Source organism: Rattus rattus, chromosome 1 (genome assembly GCF_011064425.1).
Source record: "Rattus rattus isolate New Zealand chromosome 1, Rrattus_CSIRO_v1, whole genome shotgun sequence".
Lineage (NCBI taxonomy): Eukaryota > Metazoa > Chordata > Mammalia > Rodentia > Muridae > Rattus > Rattus rattus.
Window position 1 is genome coordinate 97,329,095 of NC_046154.1, and position 19,173 is coordinate 97,348,267.

Sequence of the window (19,173 nt, forward strand, 5' to 3'; positions counted from 1 at the left end):
TGTGTCCTGCATAGCTAGTGTGTTTGCCCCCTGAGCATCTTGTTTATTGTGTGCGGTATGTGTGTGTCTGTGTGTGTCTGTGTGTCTGTCTGTGTTTGTGTGTGTGTATGTGTGTGTGTGTGTGTGTGTGTGTGTGCACGCGCGCATGCTGCATAGCTAGCATGTTTGCCCTTTGAGCCCTTGCCAGCCCTTTTCATCGTCTATTTTTTTATTTTTATTTTATTTGTATGAGTACACTGTAGCTGTGTTCAGACACACCATTAAGGGGGCATTGGATCCCATTTCAGATGGTTGTGAGCCACCGTGTGGTTGCTGGGAATTGAACTCAGGACCTCTAGAAGAACAGTCAATGCTCTTAACTGCTGAGCCATCTCTCCAGCCCTCATCGCCCATTTTTTGTTTACTTTCCCATTCCCTAACGATCAATTTGAATGTATTGATGCCCTCATTCAGCAAGCCAAAGCGAAATTGACTTTCTTACCACTCACCTCTAAGCGATTGACTTTCCCGTCACTTATCCATAACCCTGTGCTTCCCATTCACTGTATATTGTCCATAAGGTGGTCGTTCTGTGGCACTGGTATTGAGCATGCCTGGACTTTATTGAGTGAGCTCTGTGGGGAATACAGAGTAAGTGGATATAATGCTTCATTATATTCAGTAGGAATATATTCAACATGCTTTTACAGATCATATTATTATCTGTGGATTACAAGTGTTTGGAAATTCATTTAAGAATATTAGTAACACCCAGAGCAACCAAAATTTGAACTGGGAACAACTGATAGATGTACTAAATGTCATTGCCCTTAGATGGTGTGCTTCCGGGGTAGCTTATCCTCCGGATGACAGACTTAGATTGTCTCTCTGGTCTCAGTGTCCAGCCCTGTGCCAGAAATCCATCATTGGAAAGACTCCCTGCAGTGGCCCAGCCTCTGCTGAGCTTCAGGTCAGGCCTAGGAAGAACATTAAGGAATCGAAACTGCAAGTCACTTCTTTATCTTAACCTGTAGCCCGACAGCCACTTAAAGGCAGAAATCCTGTTTGCTTTGTCTTCTCAGAGGGTAGCAAAGTGTCTGATGCACAGGCACAGTTGGTCTTCAGGTGCCTTCAGAATGAATTATTAGTTATGCCAGTGCCGTGTAGGTTCTAAAGGTCTCTGAGAGTCAACTCCAGTTCAGAACCTCTCATAATGAAGCCATGCATCTGTCGTGAAGAGAGGAAAACCACATTATGCCAAGTAATCAGTGCCCAGTGGAGTCAACCCAGCCTTTCTATCATATCTCACACCTTCAGTATGGTTACATCATTTTAGTAAAGCACCACACATAAGCACTGTGACCCAGATGCCTGGCAGAAACAGCTTAAGAAAAGGAAAATTTTTTTGGCTCATGGTAGAGTCTGTCTTCTCCTTGTGTTGGCCCATTCGAGCCTTTTGCTGTTTCTACTGAAGTTTGCATGCAGCCTCTGAAAACCTGGAGCAGAGCTAAAAAGCTCAGGCATGTCAAGGGCAGCAGTTGGGAAGTCTAAAACAATATAGACAGTGATGGAGAGGAACCAAGGAACGCTGTGTCATCTGAAGCAGGCAGTCGTGACTGAGGTCTTCCAGTCCAGAGCCATGTAAGTTTGTAGACTGTCTCTACTGTTAGTTTCCCCAGTTTTCCAAGGAGAAACACACACACACACACACACACACACACACACACACACACACACACACACACACACACACACACCAAAAATTCTAAATGTTTATGTTTTGTCTTCTGCTATTAAAATACTGACAGTTAATTTAGAAAACCAACACCTCTGCCCCGAAAAAAGACCAAACAAACAAAACCCAAGTGAGCCTGAATAAACAGTGCTTAGGGCTACCTGGGGTCAGTTATCCCTGGGCCAACAGTTTGTTGCCACTGCCGAAAAGGATTTACCGAGGAGAACTGAAACACCATTTATTATTTATAGCGTAGGTGCTAGAATTGTACAGACAAACAGTGACCTGTGAGCACTCCTTGTTCATTAGCGCTGGGCAGGACGCGAAGGCGATGACACGTCTGTCTGACTGAATTCACATTAGGTACAGAGATTGTTACAAGCAGAACGTGTTTTCCTTTGGGCACTGGAGCACAGTGGTCTCCCCTGGCACCATTTGGGACTAGCTGTTTAACACTCTGCTCACTGATGAGCTCTTAGAATCGTAAAGCTTTTTTCTGGGAGCAGGATTCATAGCAAATAATTTTCTAGGGTATTGCAATATGCACCATCCTAGTGTAAATATAATATAAACAAGGCACTTTTTCCTCTGCTTTAGAGACAAGAGAACCGAGGTTGGCACGTTGTGGCAGGTTGCCTGTCCTCGAGGTAGAGGGGGTTTGTAAGCCCAGCTTTGTCCAGCCCTCTCCTTTATCTCACCCTGCTTCCAGTAGAGTGTGTGTGTGTGTGTGTGTGTGTGTGTGTGTGTGTGTGTACTTAAAGAACACAAAATACATTTTTCCAGACTATGCAAACGGTTCACATTTCCATATGTCAGCTGTAGACTGCAGGAAAGTTTAGCTAGCAAGGGTCAGATCCTCGGAGGAGGTTGGAATGATGGTAACAGAGAAGCCGGGGGTACATGGAGCCTCTGACTCAAAGAGATCCCTGGTGGAACTGGAAGAGAGAACATCATAGGTAAACTTGACTCGTTCCTAAGAACCTAATTGATTTTAATAGGTCTTCCTGTTCAGGCTTTGTGGCTCGGCCTGTATTCCCAGCACTTGAGAGGCTAAGGCAGGATGATCAGGATTCAGAGATGGCTGTTCCTGGGCTACAGAGTGAGTTGCAGGCCAACCTGAGATAGACAGTAAAGCCCTGTTTTAGGGGAAAACAAAAAACAAAACCACCCAACTGGGCATTGGCGGCCACACCTTGGATGCAGAGGCAGGTGAAGCTCTGGTAGTTCAAAGCCAGCCTGGTCTACAGAATGAGTTCCTGGACAGCTAGCTACACAGAGAAGCCTTGTCTCAAAATATTTTTTTAAATTAATAAATTAAATAAATAAAAATAATAAATGAATTACTTAGAGTTGCCCAATGTTCTTAATTCTGGACATTATAATGAAATTTAGATTAGGATCAGTTTTATTAGATTTTTTTATTCTAGCTTATGTATATGAATGTTTGGCCTGAATATATGTATGCCTAGTGCCCACAAAGGCCAGAAGAGGGCACAGATCCTCTGCAACTGGATTTAAGGTACAGTTGTGAGCTACCACGTGGGTACTCGGGAAACTGGACCTGGGCCCTCTGGAAGTGTGCTGCTATGGGAGGGTATTTTCTCCTGATGATTCATTTGTCTGTGATAGTTTACAGCACAGGAGATCAGGGCTGAGGATGTGGCTCAGTGGCAGGACATTTACCTGAGAAACACAAGCATCAGAAAAGCGAAATAAATAACAGAGGAAGTAAGGTTTCCTCATCAAAGGATTCATGTCCCACATCACTGAAAACTGTTTCCAGTAAATCATTGGGTAAAGAACTAGCCAGGCAGGGTATGCATGCTATAATCCAGGCACGGTGGAGGTAGAGGCAGGAGGATCAGGAGTTTAAGGCCATCTCAGCTCTATAGCAAGTTCGAGACCAGACCAGGCTAAACGACATAGTGCCTCTTGTCTCAACCACAGAATAAATAACTCAATAAAACAGTTATGAAGGCCTGGGCTGTGGCTCGTTCCATCACTTGCCTGGGACCTTTGAGGTCTAAGGTTTACTTCACAGCGCCAAGGTGGGAAGTAAGAGGAACAAGAATTATAATAAAGTATGCTAAAAGACTGGAAGCTAGCAGAGCGTGGAGTGGTCACTTTAGGCCCTGTTTTTAAAAGGATGAGGAAGCAGGCCCTGGAGACTCTCCCTGCCTTAGTTTTGATCCTCAGCAATACTGCAGCATAGAGGACACTTTTCTCTAGAAAGAACCAGAAAACGTCTTAGCATCTTGTTTGTGGGCCATGCAATCTCAGTTATAAGCACTTGTTCCAGCCAAACGAGCAGGACATTGTCCCAGTAAACCTTTATTTATGAAGGCAGCCAGCAGGCCAGGCATGGCCATGGCCCTTAGGTGGTGGCTTGACCATCCTTGCTCTGGAATAAATAACTAGATGGGAATTTTTATGAGTGCATGGGGAGTTTGTGAGCACAGGGGACCATTCTGTGCTCTTCAAGAATAGGTCTGGCTGCAACAGTTGCTTTCCATAGTTTTCCAGCAGGGAGACTGTAACACAGGTTCAAAAGATGGTTTATTTTTACTTTACTGAGGCATTTTTGTAGAATGTTTCAAAAGGAGTTTTTGTAGAAGACAGAAAAAAAATGTGGAGCACTGCAGTTGGGCTGTTAATGCTTTAGTTTCTGCTGTTGTCTAGCTGACAGAACATGTGGGCAGATGACAGTATAAGGAAGCAAGGAATGAAGGGATGAGGGGATTAATTAATTAATTAATTGATGCAAACAGAAAAGCAGAGATCTCATTTTTTTTAATACTGTATCTTTTAACTTTTGAAATAAACATATCCAGGTAATAAATTACTGGTTTTATGATGAGAATCTGTATAGAGTCCTGCTGGAGCACTGGAGTGTTCTGGCTTCCTACTGGCCCCATAACAGTGGTCTACCATTCCTACTGGCCCCATAACAGTGGTCTACCATTCCTACTGGCCCCATAACAGTGGTCTACCATTCGGTTGCAGTTTTTTTCCCCTCAGCTCTGGAATGCTCTGCATTTTGAGCCAACAAAGAAATGGCTAGCAGTGTACCCTAGATCCATTTATTCACAAATCAGAGATAACCAGGAGAGTTTAAATTATAAATAACTTTTGGAGGACAGAGAGGAAGTTCACGGGTGTCAGAACATTTGTGTGTGTCTTCACGAGTCCAAATTAAGAGGACTTGAAAGAGGCTCCATTTACCACAGCGGTTTCCCCTAGACCATCCATCAGGCTCTGGCGCCCATGCTCAGTTTCCAGTCTTATTTTACACCACATGAAAGCCGTGGGTTTTACTGCAGTCTTTTCACAAGATGTATTGTAAGCATACATGGTTTGTGCCTTTCAAAATTACATTTCTGGTGACTGATAAAACCTGCCTCTTTTTTTCTCTCCTAGAATGCATACACAGCCACAGCCATCAATAGCACCAACTTCTGCACCTCAGCAAAGGATGCCTTCGTCATTCTAGTGGAGAACGCTCTGCGAGTGGCTGCCATCAACACAGTGGGGGACTTCATGTTATTCCTAGGCAAGGTGAGGCCACACGTAATGTCTGAATTAATGTACAGAATTTTGTTCTTTAATTAAAAAAAATGATGTAGCCTAGCACAGAACTAGAAGTCATTTACTACGAGGCAAACATTTATGATGCCTTAATACGCATTGACTGCTTCTTAATTTACTTTACAGGTATTACGTTCATTTAATCTTCATAATAACTTTATGAGCTAAGCTCTGTTATTCTCGGTTAACAGGCCTGCAGGTTTTTTTGTTTTCATTCTTAAAGAAGAAACCAGGAGGGATACAGCTCACTAAAATACTTGCTAGCACGTGCAAAACCGTGACTCCAGTCCCCAGAACCACACGTACAAAGGGAATAAAAAAGAATTAAGGAAACAGTCTATGTAGTGATGGCAGTTGTGTAGACACATGGTTCCCATCAGCTTGACGCAAACCTAGACATGTCTGTGAAGAGGCAGTCTTCACTGAGAAAGTGCCTCTGTGAGATTGGACTCTAGGCCAGTCTGTGGAGTCATTTCCTTGATGGCCATTGATGTGGGAGGGCCCAGCCCGTGGGCAGGTGGTCCTGTGTTGTATAAGAACAGACTAAACCAAGCATGAGGGGCAAGCATGAGGGGCAAGCATGAGGGGCAAGCATGAGGGGCAAGCATGAAGGGCAAGCATGAAGGGCAAGCATGAAGGGCAAGCCAGCCAGCAGCACTCTCCACAGCCTCAGTTGCTGCTTCCAGGCTGTGCCTTGAGCCCCTGCCCTGACTTTCAGCGATGGCATGTCACGTGAAAGTGTAAGAGGAGACGGACCCTCACCCTTCCGTGTTGCGTTTGGTCTTAGCGGTAGGAAAGTCACCAAGGCAGGGATGGTATTGCATCTGGAGTCCAGGGTCTAACAGACTGGCTTAAGCTCATGCTGCTGATGTGTACCCTCGGTATAATGGCAGGGATACATTGTTACTGTTATAAATCTCCCAGGGCATCTAGGACAGTGGTGTTTGTGCTTGACACATTGTTGATTTTTTATTTTTTTATTTTTTTGTGAATGTTAGCAGTTTTGGTATAATGTTAGATGTTATTATATAAAAACCCTTTTAAAATAGAGCTGTTAGGGAACAAGACCTACTTTCCTTAGAGCTGAGAAAAAGAGTTTATTCCATGCTATCAAAACCTTCTAAATTATAAATAGCATCATACTTAGATTCATCGCGCCTGTATTTAAAACCACAGGCTATTTAAGAGATTTGAAAAGTGAAAGAATTATACATGTCGCAGCATCGTCAGAATGCCATTCCGCATGCCTGTGCCCCTCCGATGACGTCTCAGATGGGTGTTTCTGTGGGGACCCGTCACAGCATGCATACCTGTTCCTCGCACTCTTTCTCTGACACCGTCTCATGCACCTTCTCTGTGTCGCCTCGATGATCCTCATAGTTACTCACAGACAGTAGGGTCGGTGCCCGTTAAAGGCCACTATTATACACGGGGGTGGGGCAGCCACTGTGCCTTTAAAATGTCTCTGAGAAGAACAAAAACTTGTTTGGTCTGGTGGAAGCATAGCCTTGTGTGTTTTGAAGTGTGCAGCATCCTAGGGAACTGTCATCTGAAAACAGTTAAGGATAATTCCTTTGAATATTGTAATTAAGTTTATATTATAACAGATTTGCTCGTGTCATGTTTGTATATGAGAGGACGTTTTTATAGTGAAGGTGAAATGCGTCAGTGTGCGTTAAGACTCAAGAGCAGGGTTTGATGGTGTTTCTGATTGTGTGTATGATGCATGTTGATTCAGCAAGGGCTTAAGAGTCTCTGTTTTATTTATACTGTTTTTATTTACAAATTCTTATCCCTAGAGCTAAAATAGAATGAGTCTCTGTGCACATGCGCACACACACACACACACACACACACACACACACACACACAGTGAGAGAGAGTTATACTGACTGCCTTAGCATCCCCTGGAAGGTGACCTATTACTGTTAGCTTTTTATATTTCATAGCGGAGGAAACGGAAGTGTAGAGAAGGAATTAGAATTGACTGGCCACTTTGAGAACTAGAATGTGGCAAGGCTGGAGGTGATGTCCATGCCTGTCTGACCTGTCCATGCCACAATCATTATTTCAACTAACATCAGATTTGCCCTTGGACTTTTGCAGAGAGGTCTTTTTATTTAATAGTCATGTTGATGTCAGAACTACCCCCGACAATAGTTCTAAATACACAGAAAGTAGCTTTACTTATAATAGGAGCCTTTTGTAAACAGTGTAATGCTGAGAACTAGAGAAAATGGCTGGATATAAAAGCCGGCCGGGTAAACCATGTTCTTATTGTGAGTTTAGAACACGATGAAGAAATGTATATAATTCAGACAGTGGAAAGGCTGGGATGTCATATTACTGTTTTTAAAATGTGTGTTAAGGACCAGAGCTGAAGCTCAGTGACAGACATATTCTGAGCATGCATAAGGCCCTAGGCATGGTCTCCAGCACCACGAAACAGAGAACTAGTAATCTTCGCCTCCTTCCCCGAGACAAAGCTTCTTTGTATACCTGCCCTGGCTGTCCTGAAACTCACTTTGTAGGGCTGGCCTTAAACTCAGATTCAGTTGCCTCTGTCTCCAAGTGGTCAAGTGGTGAGATAGAAAGGTGTACACCACCATGCCCAGCTTGAGAACTAATCAGTCACTTAAAGTGTGCATTAGAAGGGTGAAAGCTAGTATCCCAGATGTTAACAGAAGACAGCCCTACACTTCTCTTCATGAGGTTCCCTACTTAGACAGCTTTGCTCTACTCAGTATGTCCCCCTATAAGGAACAGTGCATAAACATCAAAACCGTGGCTTGTAAACTGGCTTGTGGCTTTTGTTTTTAACATGCTAGTAATCTGACTGAAAGCTTTTCTTTAGACTTATCATATCTTTCTATTCACGCCACAAATACAGACTGTTTACTTTCAGCGTACTACAGACTGTCCTGGGTGTCCTCTGTGTGCTAACACAGCTTGGTGGTCTGAGAGGGGAAATCTATATCCTTTCTTTTCATTTGATATTAGAAGCATTCCTAATTTCAGTGAACATTTTCTAAACATACTTATACACTTGTGTCATTTCTTCTCCAATCCTCTGGGTGTGTGTGTGTGTGTGTGGGTGTGTGTGGGTGGGTGTGTGGGGGTGTGTGTGTGTGTGTGTTTTTTTTTCTTTTCCTTTTTCACCATTCAGTGGATACTGGCCAGCCACGAAATATAGAGAGTCACTGAGCTAAATCCCCAACCATTTTTCTTTTTCTTTTTTTTTTTTTTCTGTGTGTGTGTTTTTAAATACTTAAACCATTCTCAAGTTTTTACTCCTACAAGTTAAATTGTGATGAAACTTTCTGTACAAATATACCCAGGTTAAATATTGCTAGCTTATTCAGTCTTAGAAGCCTAGAATTGGAATTGATTAGCGTTCTTAATATGATTTCCTAAATTAATGTTTTAATAACAACATAAATGGAGGCTGGAGAGATAGCTTAGAGGTTAAGAGCATTTACCACTCTTGCAGAGGACCCAGGTCCACTTTCGAGCACCCACCAGTGGTTAACAAACATCTGTCCCTCTAATTCTAGGGAGACACCTTCTTCTGGCCTCCATGGGCACAGATGCACATGCAATACACACACATACATACATGTGGGCAAACCACTCATACATACATGTCGGCAAATACTCATACTCATAAAATTAAAATATTTTACAATAGTATTAGTGAAAATTACCTTTAAAACTGTAAGATAATGCTCAGTTTGCATACTAGGTAAATACTAACTATAAAACATTTGATAGGGTTGGGATTTTTTGTTTTTTTGGTTTATATCTGAGTCAGTGTATTGCATGCATTATAATGAGGGCAAAGGGGAAATGCTTTGCTGTTGATAGTGAGGATGCTGCAAGGTTCTTCCTGCCTGCTCTCAGCACTGGGTATGAAGTGATTCTAGAGGTTTCTTGTTTTAAAGCCTGGTGCTAAGCAAAGAGCCAGAGAAGAGTGTCTAAGATTCAGAAAGTCCATACCCAGTATACGCTGGCTTTTCCCCTGCAAAGAATCCTGGGGTTAGCACCATGTGCTCATTGTTTGAATGGAACCTGATCCTTACTCTGTGACCTTGGACAGGCTGGCTGACATTTCCAAGGGTGCTCCCCAACTAAGTAATGGGGTGGATAATGCTTGCCATCAAGTATTTGTCGGATTATTGGCAAGCTGGTATAAACCATGCCAAAAGGACGATAAAATATATGAAGCGAGGATGCACCTGAGTATGTCGTTCCTCACAGCAGGCAAGCTGACTGCTCTGTCATTTTAGTGTGGACGTGGATGCACTTTTTGTTTCACACATACTCTGAACCTACTCTTCACAGAAATTCCATTATGTTCACCATGTATTCCATAAGAAATAAACTATGAAACACAGAAAAAGTTTTAAGACTAGAGATGAATTTTGTAGCATCATTTATATCTGAAAACCATATCAATCTCAAATAGTAGGAAAAAATGGTTAAATTTTAAATCACTCATAAGATAAAATTGTACAATTAAGCAAGTATCTGCAGAACGTTTATAATTCTCTTAAATTATGAAGTTTTTATTGTTTTGTATACAATATGGTTTCATGTATGTAGGGATACTTAGGAAAAGCATACCAATTTCAGCATCAACAATTTTATGAATGCAAACCAACATTAAAAAAATATACATACATTTATTTTAAAATTCATTAGCAGATTATCAATGGGTTGGGTTTTTTTCAGGAACCATATGACATTTGAGAAACTAAGTTATCTTTAGTCATGAATCATCTAATCAGTGTTCTTAAATTTATATGATATCCATGAGTAAAGTTGATGATTCATGTGGGTGTGTGTAGAGTGTACGTTTCAGTTTGAGGTGGTCATGTAACTGTCATTGATAAAGAGTTTTCTTAAGTCTGCAGCAATGAAGAATTGTGGCTGGCTCCATGGGGTCTCAAGTGTGGTCTCCACTCTCTCCGCTGCAGGTGCTGATAGTCTGCAGCACGGGCCTGGCTGGGATTATGCTGCTCAACTACCAGCAAGATTACACAGTGTGGGTGCTGCCTCTCATCATCGTCTGCCTCTTTGCCTTCCTAGTCGCTCATTGCTTCCTGTCCATTTACGAAATGGTAGTGGATGTTTTGTTTTTGTGTTTTGCCATTGATACAAAATACAATGATGGGAGCCCAGGCCGAGAATTCTATATGGACAAAGTCCTAATGGTAAGTACCTGGGATGGCCTCCACTGCTTGAGAGAGAAAAATGATAACAATGTTTACAGAATACTCCTTGTGGATGATAACAATGTTTTCCAAAATACTTCTCCTGGATGATAACAATGTTTCCAAAATACTCGTGGTTAATTCCCACAAAGTAACTCAGTATTAAAATTAAAGAACTGGGGAATCAGTGGTAGAGACTAGGGAGAAGGCCTGGGTTGGGTCCCCAGTCCGAAAAAAAAAGAAACCAAAAAAAAAAAAAAAAAAATTTATAAAATTAAAGAACTGAATCATGACTGGAGTTTGCCTTGGAGAAACTGAGGTAGGTCTTCCTGGTACAGAAAACACCATTTTTCAGATCCACCCATTGGGACAGGACTCTAACCATTCACTGTACCATCCTGCCTGGCCCCTTCTCTGTGCTAAATGGATTTGAATAGACTTTTAAACATGTCTTCTAGCTACTGATCAGAGTGCCCTTTTACAAAGTAGCTCTTCTGAGACAAAAGCCTTGTTCTCAGATCCTGTCTGCCTTTCTCCAGCAACCTCTTATCCAAGGCTATTACTGTCAACCCTAGTTAAAATCCATTACCCTAAATCCCACAAGCTGGATTGAGGGTTCATGGAATACAGGAAGCAGCCCATAAGGGTCAAAGTACTTTGTATTGACTATCTGTAAGCATTTTGCATCCAGATTTTTCTGTGAAGCCCCTGAGGTTCCTCTGTATTAGAAATTTAACTAAAAATTGAAACAGTTTAAAAACCATATTAAAATGCTTTAAGGACTGAAGAATGGGTCTGAGCACTTGTTGCTCTGACAGAGAATCAGGTATCAGTTCCCAGCACTCCCACCACACCTCCATCACCTCTGTCACTTCAGTCCCAGGGGGCCCACACCCTCTTCTGGCTCATTCAGCCCCTGCACACACATGGAGCACATAGGTAATATCCAGTCACTTACCCATACATATACATAAAATAAAAAAAATTGAATACAGCTTTATCATTATTAAATGATACCGAACCAAAGAGACTTAGGAATGGTTGTGATACTTGAAATGACAAGCCATTTTGTGGGAGTGTGAGGTACCCAGTTGACTCTGAAGTAAATATTTGAATAAAAGAGATACTTTTCTTCCTTCAGCAGTGAAAATTGAAGGTAATTGGACTCACCTGTTTGATACTGGCGTCCCTGATAGCATCATCAACTCAATTTTGGACGCTTTCCCAAGTCCTAAATGAATTCTGGCTGGCAGGTTTCATGTGGAATTGGATCTGTATTTCAGTTTCTTGTAATTGTAGAGCAGTTCAAGGGGGGGAAATTCCCATTTTTTTTTTCTTTTTAGCACACTGACTGATCAGATAATGTATTTTTTTTTAAATAGGTAAACTGTCACTGTGTAGCCCATACTGACCTTGCACTTGTGCTCTTCCTGCCTCAGCCTCCCTGGTGTTGGGATTGGAGGCGGGGACCACCATGCTTGGCAGGAATGCAGATGGTAGGAAGGAAGCGCTCTGGAGCTCAGCTAGAGCAGGGCAGCCTCTGGGGATGCTCCTCCTCTGACCACTTCTGACCACCGGTTCCAGCCGATGGTTTCCGTATTTCTGTGTTACGGAATAATATGTAGAGCGGGATACAGGCGCTATGGAGGTGGAAAGAGCAAGGCTAGATGAGTATTTTAAGGTAGCTGACATGCGGCTTGGTTTTGGTTTTTTGAGGGGAGTACTTTTGAAAGTATTTCATGGCTACTAGTATTACTTCCTAGTTCTCTGTTTTAAGTACAGGTTTATAAGTGGGATGTGGTTGTGTGCGCCTACTGGTGAGTGAAAATTGCCGTGAGTTTAAAGCCAGCCTGGGCCACATAGTGAAATCCTGTCTAAATTTTTTTTAAAAAAAATTATAATTCAAAGTAGAAGCTTTTGAAACAAAGTGGCTTTGGTTCAATTGGCCTTGATATGGAAAATAAAATGAACAAAACTGATATTCTAACTCTGGGAAAATGTTGAATAAAATTACCTCCTAGAGCCATAGTGAGATTGTCAAAATGGGCGCTGGAAGGAAGATTTTTATATCTACGAATTGCAATCCAAACCAGCCAACCTAGCCATTTTCTTCTTCATTCAAAGTACCGTTTACCACACTAAGGTTGGGTCATTAAAACTCACCTACCGACTGAAATCTAAGACGGTCCCCAAATTAATGCCATGTGGTCCATATTTTGCAGGAGTTTGTGGAAAACAGTAGGAAAGCAATGAAAGAAGCTGGTAAGGGAGGCGCCGCGGATGCCCGAGAGCTAAAGCCGATGGTAGGTGGCGATGAGGAGGTGGCCGCCCTCCACGACTTCCCCTTTCACTTCTTCTCTGTCTGTGTCTTCACTGACTGCACGTCCTCTGGAGAAGCGTTTGTTGTCTGTATCACGCAGGACATGCTGCTCTTTCTGTTTGCCTGCTTACCCATCACTTGGATGGCAGAGGTCCTGTCACAACTGAGACTACCATCTGTGAAAGCGAGCTGAAAGGAACAGCGGCCCTGCCAGCGCTCAGGGGCCGGGGCGACCGCTTGCCTCCAAGTGAAAGCTCTTTTTCTGGCTGTCAGTATTTAGTTTTCGTCCCACGGGACACGTCGGGGTGTCTTTGAACCGGCAGGTCGATTCAATCATTCTAGAAGGTGATCGTGAAAGTTCCTTTCAGCTTGCTAAAGTTCATAATTCCTCCTTTTTTAAAAACAATATTGTTCTGTTTACATTGCTGTCCTTTCCTCTGCGGACTCTCTCTTCTCTTGCCCAGACTGCACTTTCTTTGCTGTTGTTATTTCTGTTTGTTTATTTGGTTTGGTTTTGAGTTATCGTTGCCTCCAAGAAGGCGATTTCCATCAATACCCTCATGCCATCTTGGGAAGACAGTCTACTCACACCTCCATTGTAAAAGGAATCAAGTTCTCCAACCCGTCACAGGTAATAGATAGAGTTAATAGGTAGATGACTGATACTTAGGTAGACAGACAGACAGAAATTAATATATGGGTAGATGGATACATAGATGATAGATGATGTAGATCAATAATAGGTAGCCAGACAGATGATAGTTTTGTTTTTTTTTTATTTGGGGGAGAAAAATGACTTCATCAGTTTAGCATCCCCTGACTTGTTTCTCTTGGAGATATTCTCACATCTCAAACCTACCCTGGTCTGATTGGAATGATGCTGCCAAGTCAATCGTGACATGAAGAAATGTCACTTGTGCTGCCTGGTTGTCCTCACTGTTTAAAGACTCCAAGCCTGAAACTTGAAAGGGACATATATAAAAACCTGTGAAGGGACTAGCTTGCCTCGCCCTCCTTTGTGGTGGTCGAAATTTCCACTGACTCAGTCTTCAGTAATAAGCATTTTTAAGAAAGGTAGAAATATTTAAAGTTGAAGACCAGCCAATTTGGCCATGGACACGGCATGTATTTCCACTGTGATTCTTAGCAAGGAACAGATGAATTCTGATAGCCCAGAATACCAGTATCCTTTCCCTACCAGAAACGCTGATTTATAGTCACTGATCCTCAGAGGATAGCCCAAGTCGCATAGCATTCTGTCAGAGGCCACAGCCTTTTCCTAACTGCTTTCCACCGTGGCCCATACCACGTGAAAAGTATTAACGTCCCCTTTCATTGCCTTCACCCATCAGTCTGTAGCTTCCCTACAAGCTCTGTCCCCGAGCGCATCTTTTGTGTGCATTGTCCTTCTGATGCGCTGGGCACTACAGCATTTGACACCCGAGGATGCCATTGTGAAGAAGTCTCCCCAACTCTGAAGCAGTAGAGAACACGACTTAGACTACAGCCCAGTTTCTGACGCATGCCATTAAACATTTCTTCTCATGCCCAGTAAACATGTGGAGTTGACGCCTACTGTCCACCACCCCTTGTGACGTAACGAACTATCTGAGCGCTTCGGCACCGAAGCAAGGGTGTCATAGGAAATGAGCCGCCTGTCCTCATTTGCTGGGCTTCTCCTCAGATGGAAGCTGTCCTCACGAGCATCACGTCTGTCTCCCTATACATACAGCAGCACCACTGCCGTCTGTCTGTCTCTCACCCTGTGGGCTGTGTCTGCATTTAGATTTTGTTTCTTATTATTATAGCCTGTAAAAACATATTTTTTTTTTTTTTTTTTTAGGAAAATGTGGCTTTTAGAGTGTCTTCTTGATTGGGTATTGTTAAACTAAATGAGAAACTGCCACTTTCCTTCTTGAACTATTTAAAAGAGCCTCACTAGTTTAAAACCCTTTCAAGATTCACGAGGTCTCTGTACAGTTCTCAGGAACCGTTTGCTGAATGGGGTGACATGCTTTTGGAGAAAGGGCTGTCTGCTTGCTGGACAAGGTTTCTCTAGGGTGTGGGCTGTAGTAGGACGTTGTGCGTGTCTCACTGGTGGCCCTGAAAGATGGCCTGCAGAGTTCCAGCATCGTGGGCTCCACCCGTGTTGCCTTGTTGCTGTTGTGACCATGTGTGTATACTAATAGCATCACTCATATCTCCTTTCAGCGGTAATTTTCTAAGATTATCCTCTGTATGGCTTTGTTTTCTAGGCTTCGGGAGCAAGTTCTGCTTGAACATAGCCGGCGGTTATGGACCCCATTGACATTCCAAAACAATATATACACATAACTATGTATTTGTGTGTGTGGGTGTGTGTATATATGTATATGTATGTGTGTATATATATATATGTATATGTATATACACACACACACATAATCAGCCAAAATCAGAGAAAAGGAACAGGGATTTAATACCTTTTTTATGCTTATTTTTGTCAAACATGTACTCCTTTCATACGGGTGGCTTTTACAAGGCAACTTCCGTCATTTAATGTTTTCAATTGTAATTGTCTTAATGGAAATGTTAGATTCATATCTGATTAAAGTTTTTAATAACTAGAGGAAATTTTAACTTTAGTTACTTAACCTAGATAAAAATTATTGTACCAAATCCTTGTGTAAGTTTTTGCAGGGGTGATTTCCCTGGTGTATGTTTAAAACCAGTATCTCATTTTACGGATGCATAAGTCCTAGTGTGTCAGACTAGGCATGTGCGTTCACATAAGTAAGAGATTTCTCCAGTCTGTTTTCTCCAATCCAAGAAGCCATGCCATTTTTCTTTGAGAAGCATGTGAGTGGGCCCACCGTGGGAAATTTCATAATAGCTCATGCATTTGTCAGCCGACATTCAAAAGTACCCAACTGCTCAGGTATCTGTAGTTTACCCTAATGCTTCTGTAGAAGAAAGTAGGAAACAGAGAGGGAAAGGGGTAGATAGTCTTTATTATGCAAACTTTTTTCTTGTGTTTTGTCTCTTTCCTCTTTGATTTTTAGTAGCACCCACCACACATCCGTGTGCCTGATCTGACGGGAGGCTGGGGCACCCAGCCAAGTGTAGCCTTTCTGTGTATTAATTTTCAGCCTAGGTAAGTCTAGGAAGGATAAAAGAAGAGAGAAACAAGAAGCACGACGCACTGAGCATTCCAGTGCTCTGTTTCAGAGGCAGGTCAGGAGCTTAGGGTTAAACGGCCATCTCTTCAAATGCTTGCTCTAAAGTCTGAACACCGGCAGGTGCTCCACTCCTTGGTTATTCCTCGTATCCAGAGTTCTACAGTGTTTCACTGAAGAACCGGTTGGTGTTGATCCTCAAGTGTGAATGTGCTTTATGTTTGGGGGTACGTTTGGGGTTTCTTGTTTTGCCAGGTTTTTTTTTTTTTTTTTAATTCCTAAAGCTTACCAGATATGAATGGCTAATATTCCATTGTTCTGCTTATTGTAATGGTGAATGCTTTAAGAAAAAAAAAAGTGTAATTTGCTAAGAATAATTCATGATCTGTTTATGCGATAACTCCTTTTTGTTACAATTTTTTTAAAAAAAGCTATTTTTGTTAATGTAAAGTAAATATTTCAGAGCAAATTTTTTAAACTTATTGCACTAAATACAGGCTCTGTAAAAAAAAAAAAAAAGAAATTAAAAAAAAAAAGCCTCAGCATTTATCATTCCATGGAAGGAAGATCTTTTGAAAGAAAGCATTGCCTATAGAGGTAGACGTGAATTAGACTGGTGTTGTGGGGATTGCATACAATGTCCCGAGGGCTCAAGAAGCAGCTGCTTGCTAATGTGCTTCCTTTCAAAGGGTTGGACCTTTAAATTGCTGCAAAAGGTAAATTGTATTTTCTTTTTTAAGTACTGGTGTTCTTTAATCTAGCTAGGCTAAATTTTGCTAAATGCCTTGGTTTTTTTTCAAAGCTCATGAATATTTCTGAACCTTCAGAGTATTTGCAATAAGAGTCTGGATTAAAACAACAGCAAACCACACACACACACACACACACACACACACACACACAATTAAGAGTGCATGTCTAACAGGATCTGGGAAGCCAGCATTGAGAAAGCATAGCTATTGTGAAATAATAATTCACCAGAAATTACATCTAACATCTAGCGCTGCCAAACAGTGTCACTGTACTATTTTATATCATTCGAAATGGAATTCAAGTCTGTAACTAACAACTGTCCTACTAGGTGAGAGAGAAAGATTATGTGAGAAAATCAGAATACCATGTGACTTGTAGCCCACAGATTTTGGACGTTCAGAAACATTGGGAACTAAATTTAGAATGGGCCAAAGCCTGGAAGATGGGTCTCACACCAGAAGACTTTCCAGGAGCTAGCCATTTTAGGAGATGTCCCTCCAAAGTGTCGCGATGATGGCCTTGCACTTGGGAATCAGGTTCTGCTCACTTGGACATCCCTGCGTCATGGACTCTTGCTGCCCCCGTTCCATGTGCTCGCAATTCCAGCTACTGGAAGCCACCAGGAATGCTTTCTAATTATCATTTGCAACTAGAACTGTAATCAGAAAGAAAATTTGTATTTTTGTATAACTCGATTGTGTGCCATTTTATATAACAGGTCCTGTTTTACAAATAAATTTTGTTTTACTAACTTTGTGTTTAGAAATTATGCTCTATGTGTAACCATGTCATTTGAGTTCAATTAATTTCCAGGCTGTTTTCCCTGAATAAGTTTGTGTGCCACATAGTCATATGCAAGCATGCATATCTATTCCATGGGTGCACACAGAGAGATATTTGATGTATGGAATATCACTCTGCCCTGAGCTCCATTCTTTGATTAATTTGAGAAAGCCTGGCGGAGGCTTTTTAGTGATCCGTGTTTTCTGCTTGGGTGTTCCTGCTGCCTCTCCCATTCATTTGCAAGTCCCTTTCCTAGCTATGGGCTTCCTGCCATCCCCTCATCTGCATACTGCTTCCATCCTCTGCCCAAGTGAGAAGAATAGACCAAGAACAAAAGTGATCTGTGAAATCTGGACACCTGAATAACTTTATAAACCGTTTGCTCTGTCTCGTGGCTTCCTCCTTTTTCCCGTGATAGTTTTTCCAGTACCACACTCAGGAGTCCTGTCCTTGGAGTTAGGCTTGGGGTCACCTTTTATAAATGGTAGCGGTGTCCACTGTGCCACATGGTTTCTGCCACCAGATAATTAAGAGCCCTGGTGCATGGTTTAGACCTCCTGGACGGCTGCCTCAAGGATAAGTTGTCCTGTCACTGTAATGTGGGAGGAAAAGGGTTAAATTCACTTTAGTGAGAATCCGTGAGTCCCATCTTCAACAACAGGCTTTCTGGTGCAATCATAAGAAACACTTAACAACTTCGTGAGGGAACTGAGTTTGTATAATCCTTCGTGAATGAGCAGGACCCAACACAGGTTGTCCCATGAACCCATTTAATGCAATGGTTAATGATTAGGGTCAATGTTTTGGTCCGAGCCTACAGACAATAAAGTCCTAGCTGGATGCCACTTGGACAGCTTACCTCACTTGTCTCTCGGCGTTCTCCAGTGGAAGTACTTATTGAGTCTAATTTAAAAACATGTTTGAAATCAGTGTTTCCTTTGGTAGAGATGCTCTTTCACTCTAAGAATCTTTTTCTTTCATGAAAGGCATTAGGCTGATAACTGTAACCTCTGCCCAACACCATGGACCATGCTATCTGCCATCTAAGTGCATTCTGAAGTTTCCACCCTGATAATGTGTGGATCCTCTTACCCTGGTCCTGGGTAGCTTTAAGCTTGAATCGTAAATACCTCTCCCTCCTCAGAATAAGAGGGAATGCATGCTCCAGGCATCTGCAAGCCACACAGTGCTATCACCCCACTCCATCTCCTGGCCTCAGACATCCCTGCCCTGCACCGTGGCTGCTACCGAGTGCCCCTTTGCAGGAGGTTCCTCGATGTTCAGAATAGCTTTGTAAAAGCAGCTTCAAACCCAGACCCATTGGTTTTGGCGACCTATACATTTTATTTTATTTCTTATTTTTGGCTTCTCGTTTGGATCGGGGTTTCCAGTAGCCTTAACTAGTCTCTGAGCCGTTTACTTCAAAAGGGTCTGTGAGCTTTCATCTTTTAATAAGCAAGTTCTGGACTGGGGTGGGAGGCATATAGTTCAGTGACAGGAGCAGCTGCCTTGCATTCACAGGGCCCATTACCGCCCTTTCCCCCCGAAAATATCAATGTCCGCTCAATATTGCTTTGTTGTGGCCACTTGGAAAACAGACAGACAAACAAACCTCAGGAATCTGGAGGCTTCTCAGTGCAGGTGACACAG

General features: G+C 42.3%; 1 protein-coding gene across 1 annotated transcript in view; it reads left to right on the plus strand.

The window, feature by feature from the left end:
- Slc44a1 (solute carrier family 44 member 1) overlaps positions 1-17,492 on the plus strand; it is a 126,785-nt gene extending 109,293 nt beyond the window's left edge. The window contains exons 13-16 of the mRNA XM_032903954.1: positions 5,132-5,269; positions 10,276-10,512; positions 12,735-12,815; positions 15,088-17,492. Coding sequence (XP_032759845.1) covers positions 5,132-5,269; positions 10,276-10,512; positions 12,735-12,815; positions 15,088-15,111 — 480 coding nt within the window. The 3' untranslated portion in view covers positions 15,112-17,492. The remainder of the gene's footprint in view (positions 1-5,131; positions 5,270-10,275; positions 10,513-12,734; positions 12,816-15,087) is intronic.
- The last annotated feature ends 1,681 nt before the right edge of the window (positions 17,493-19,173 follow it).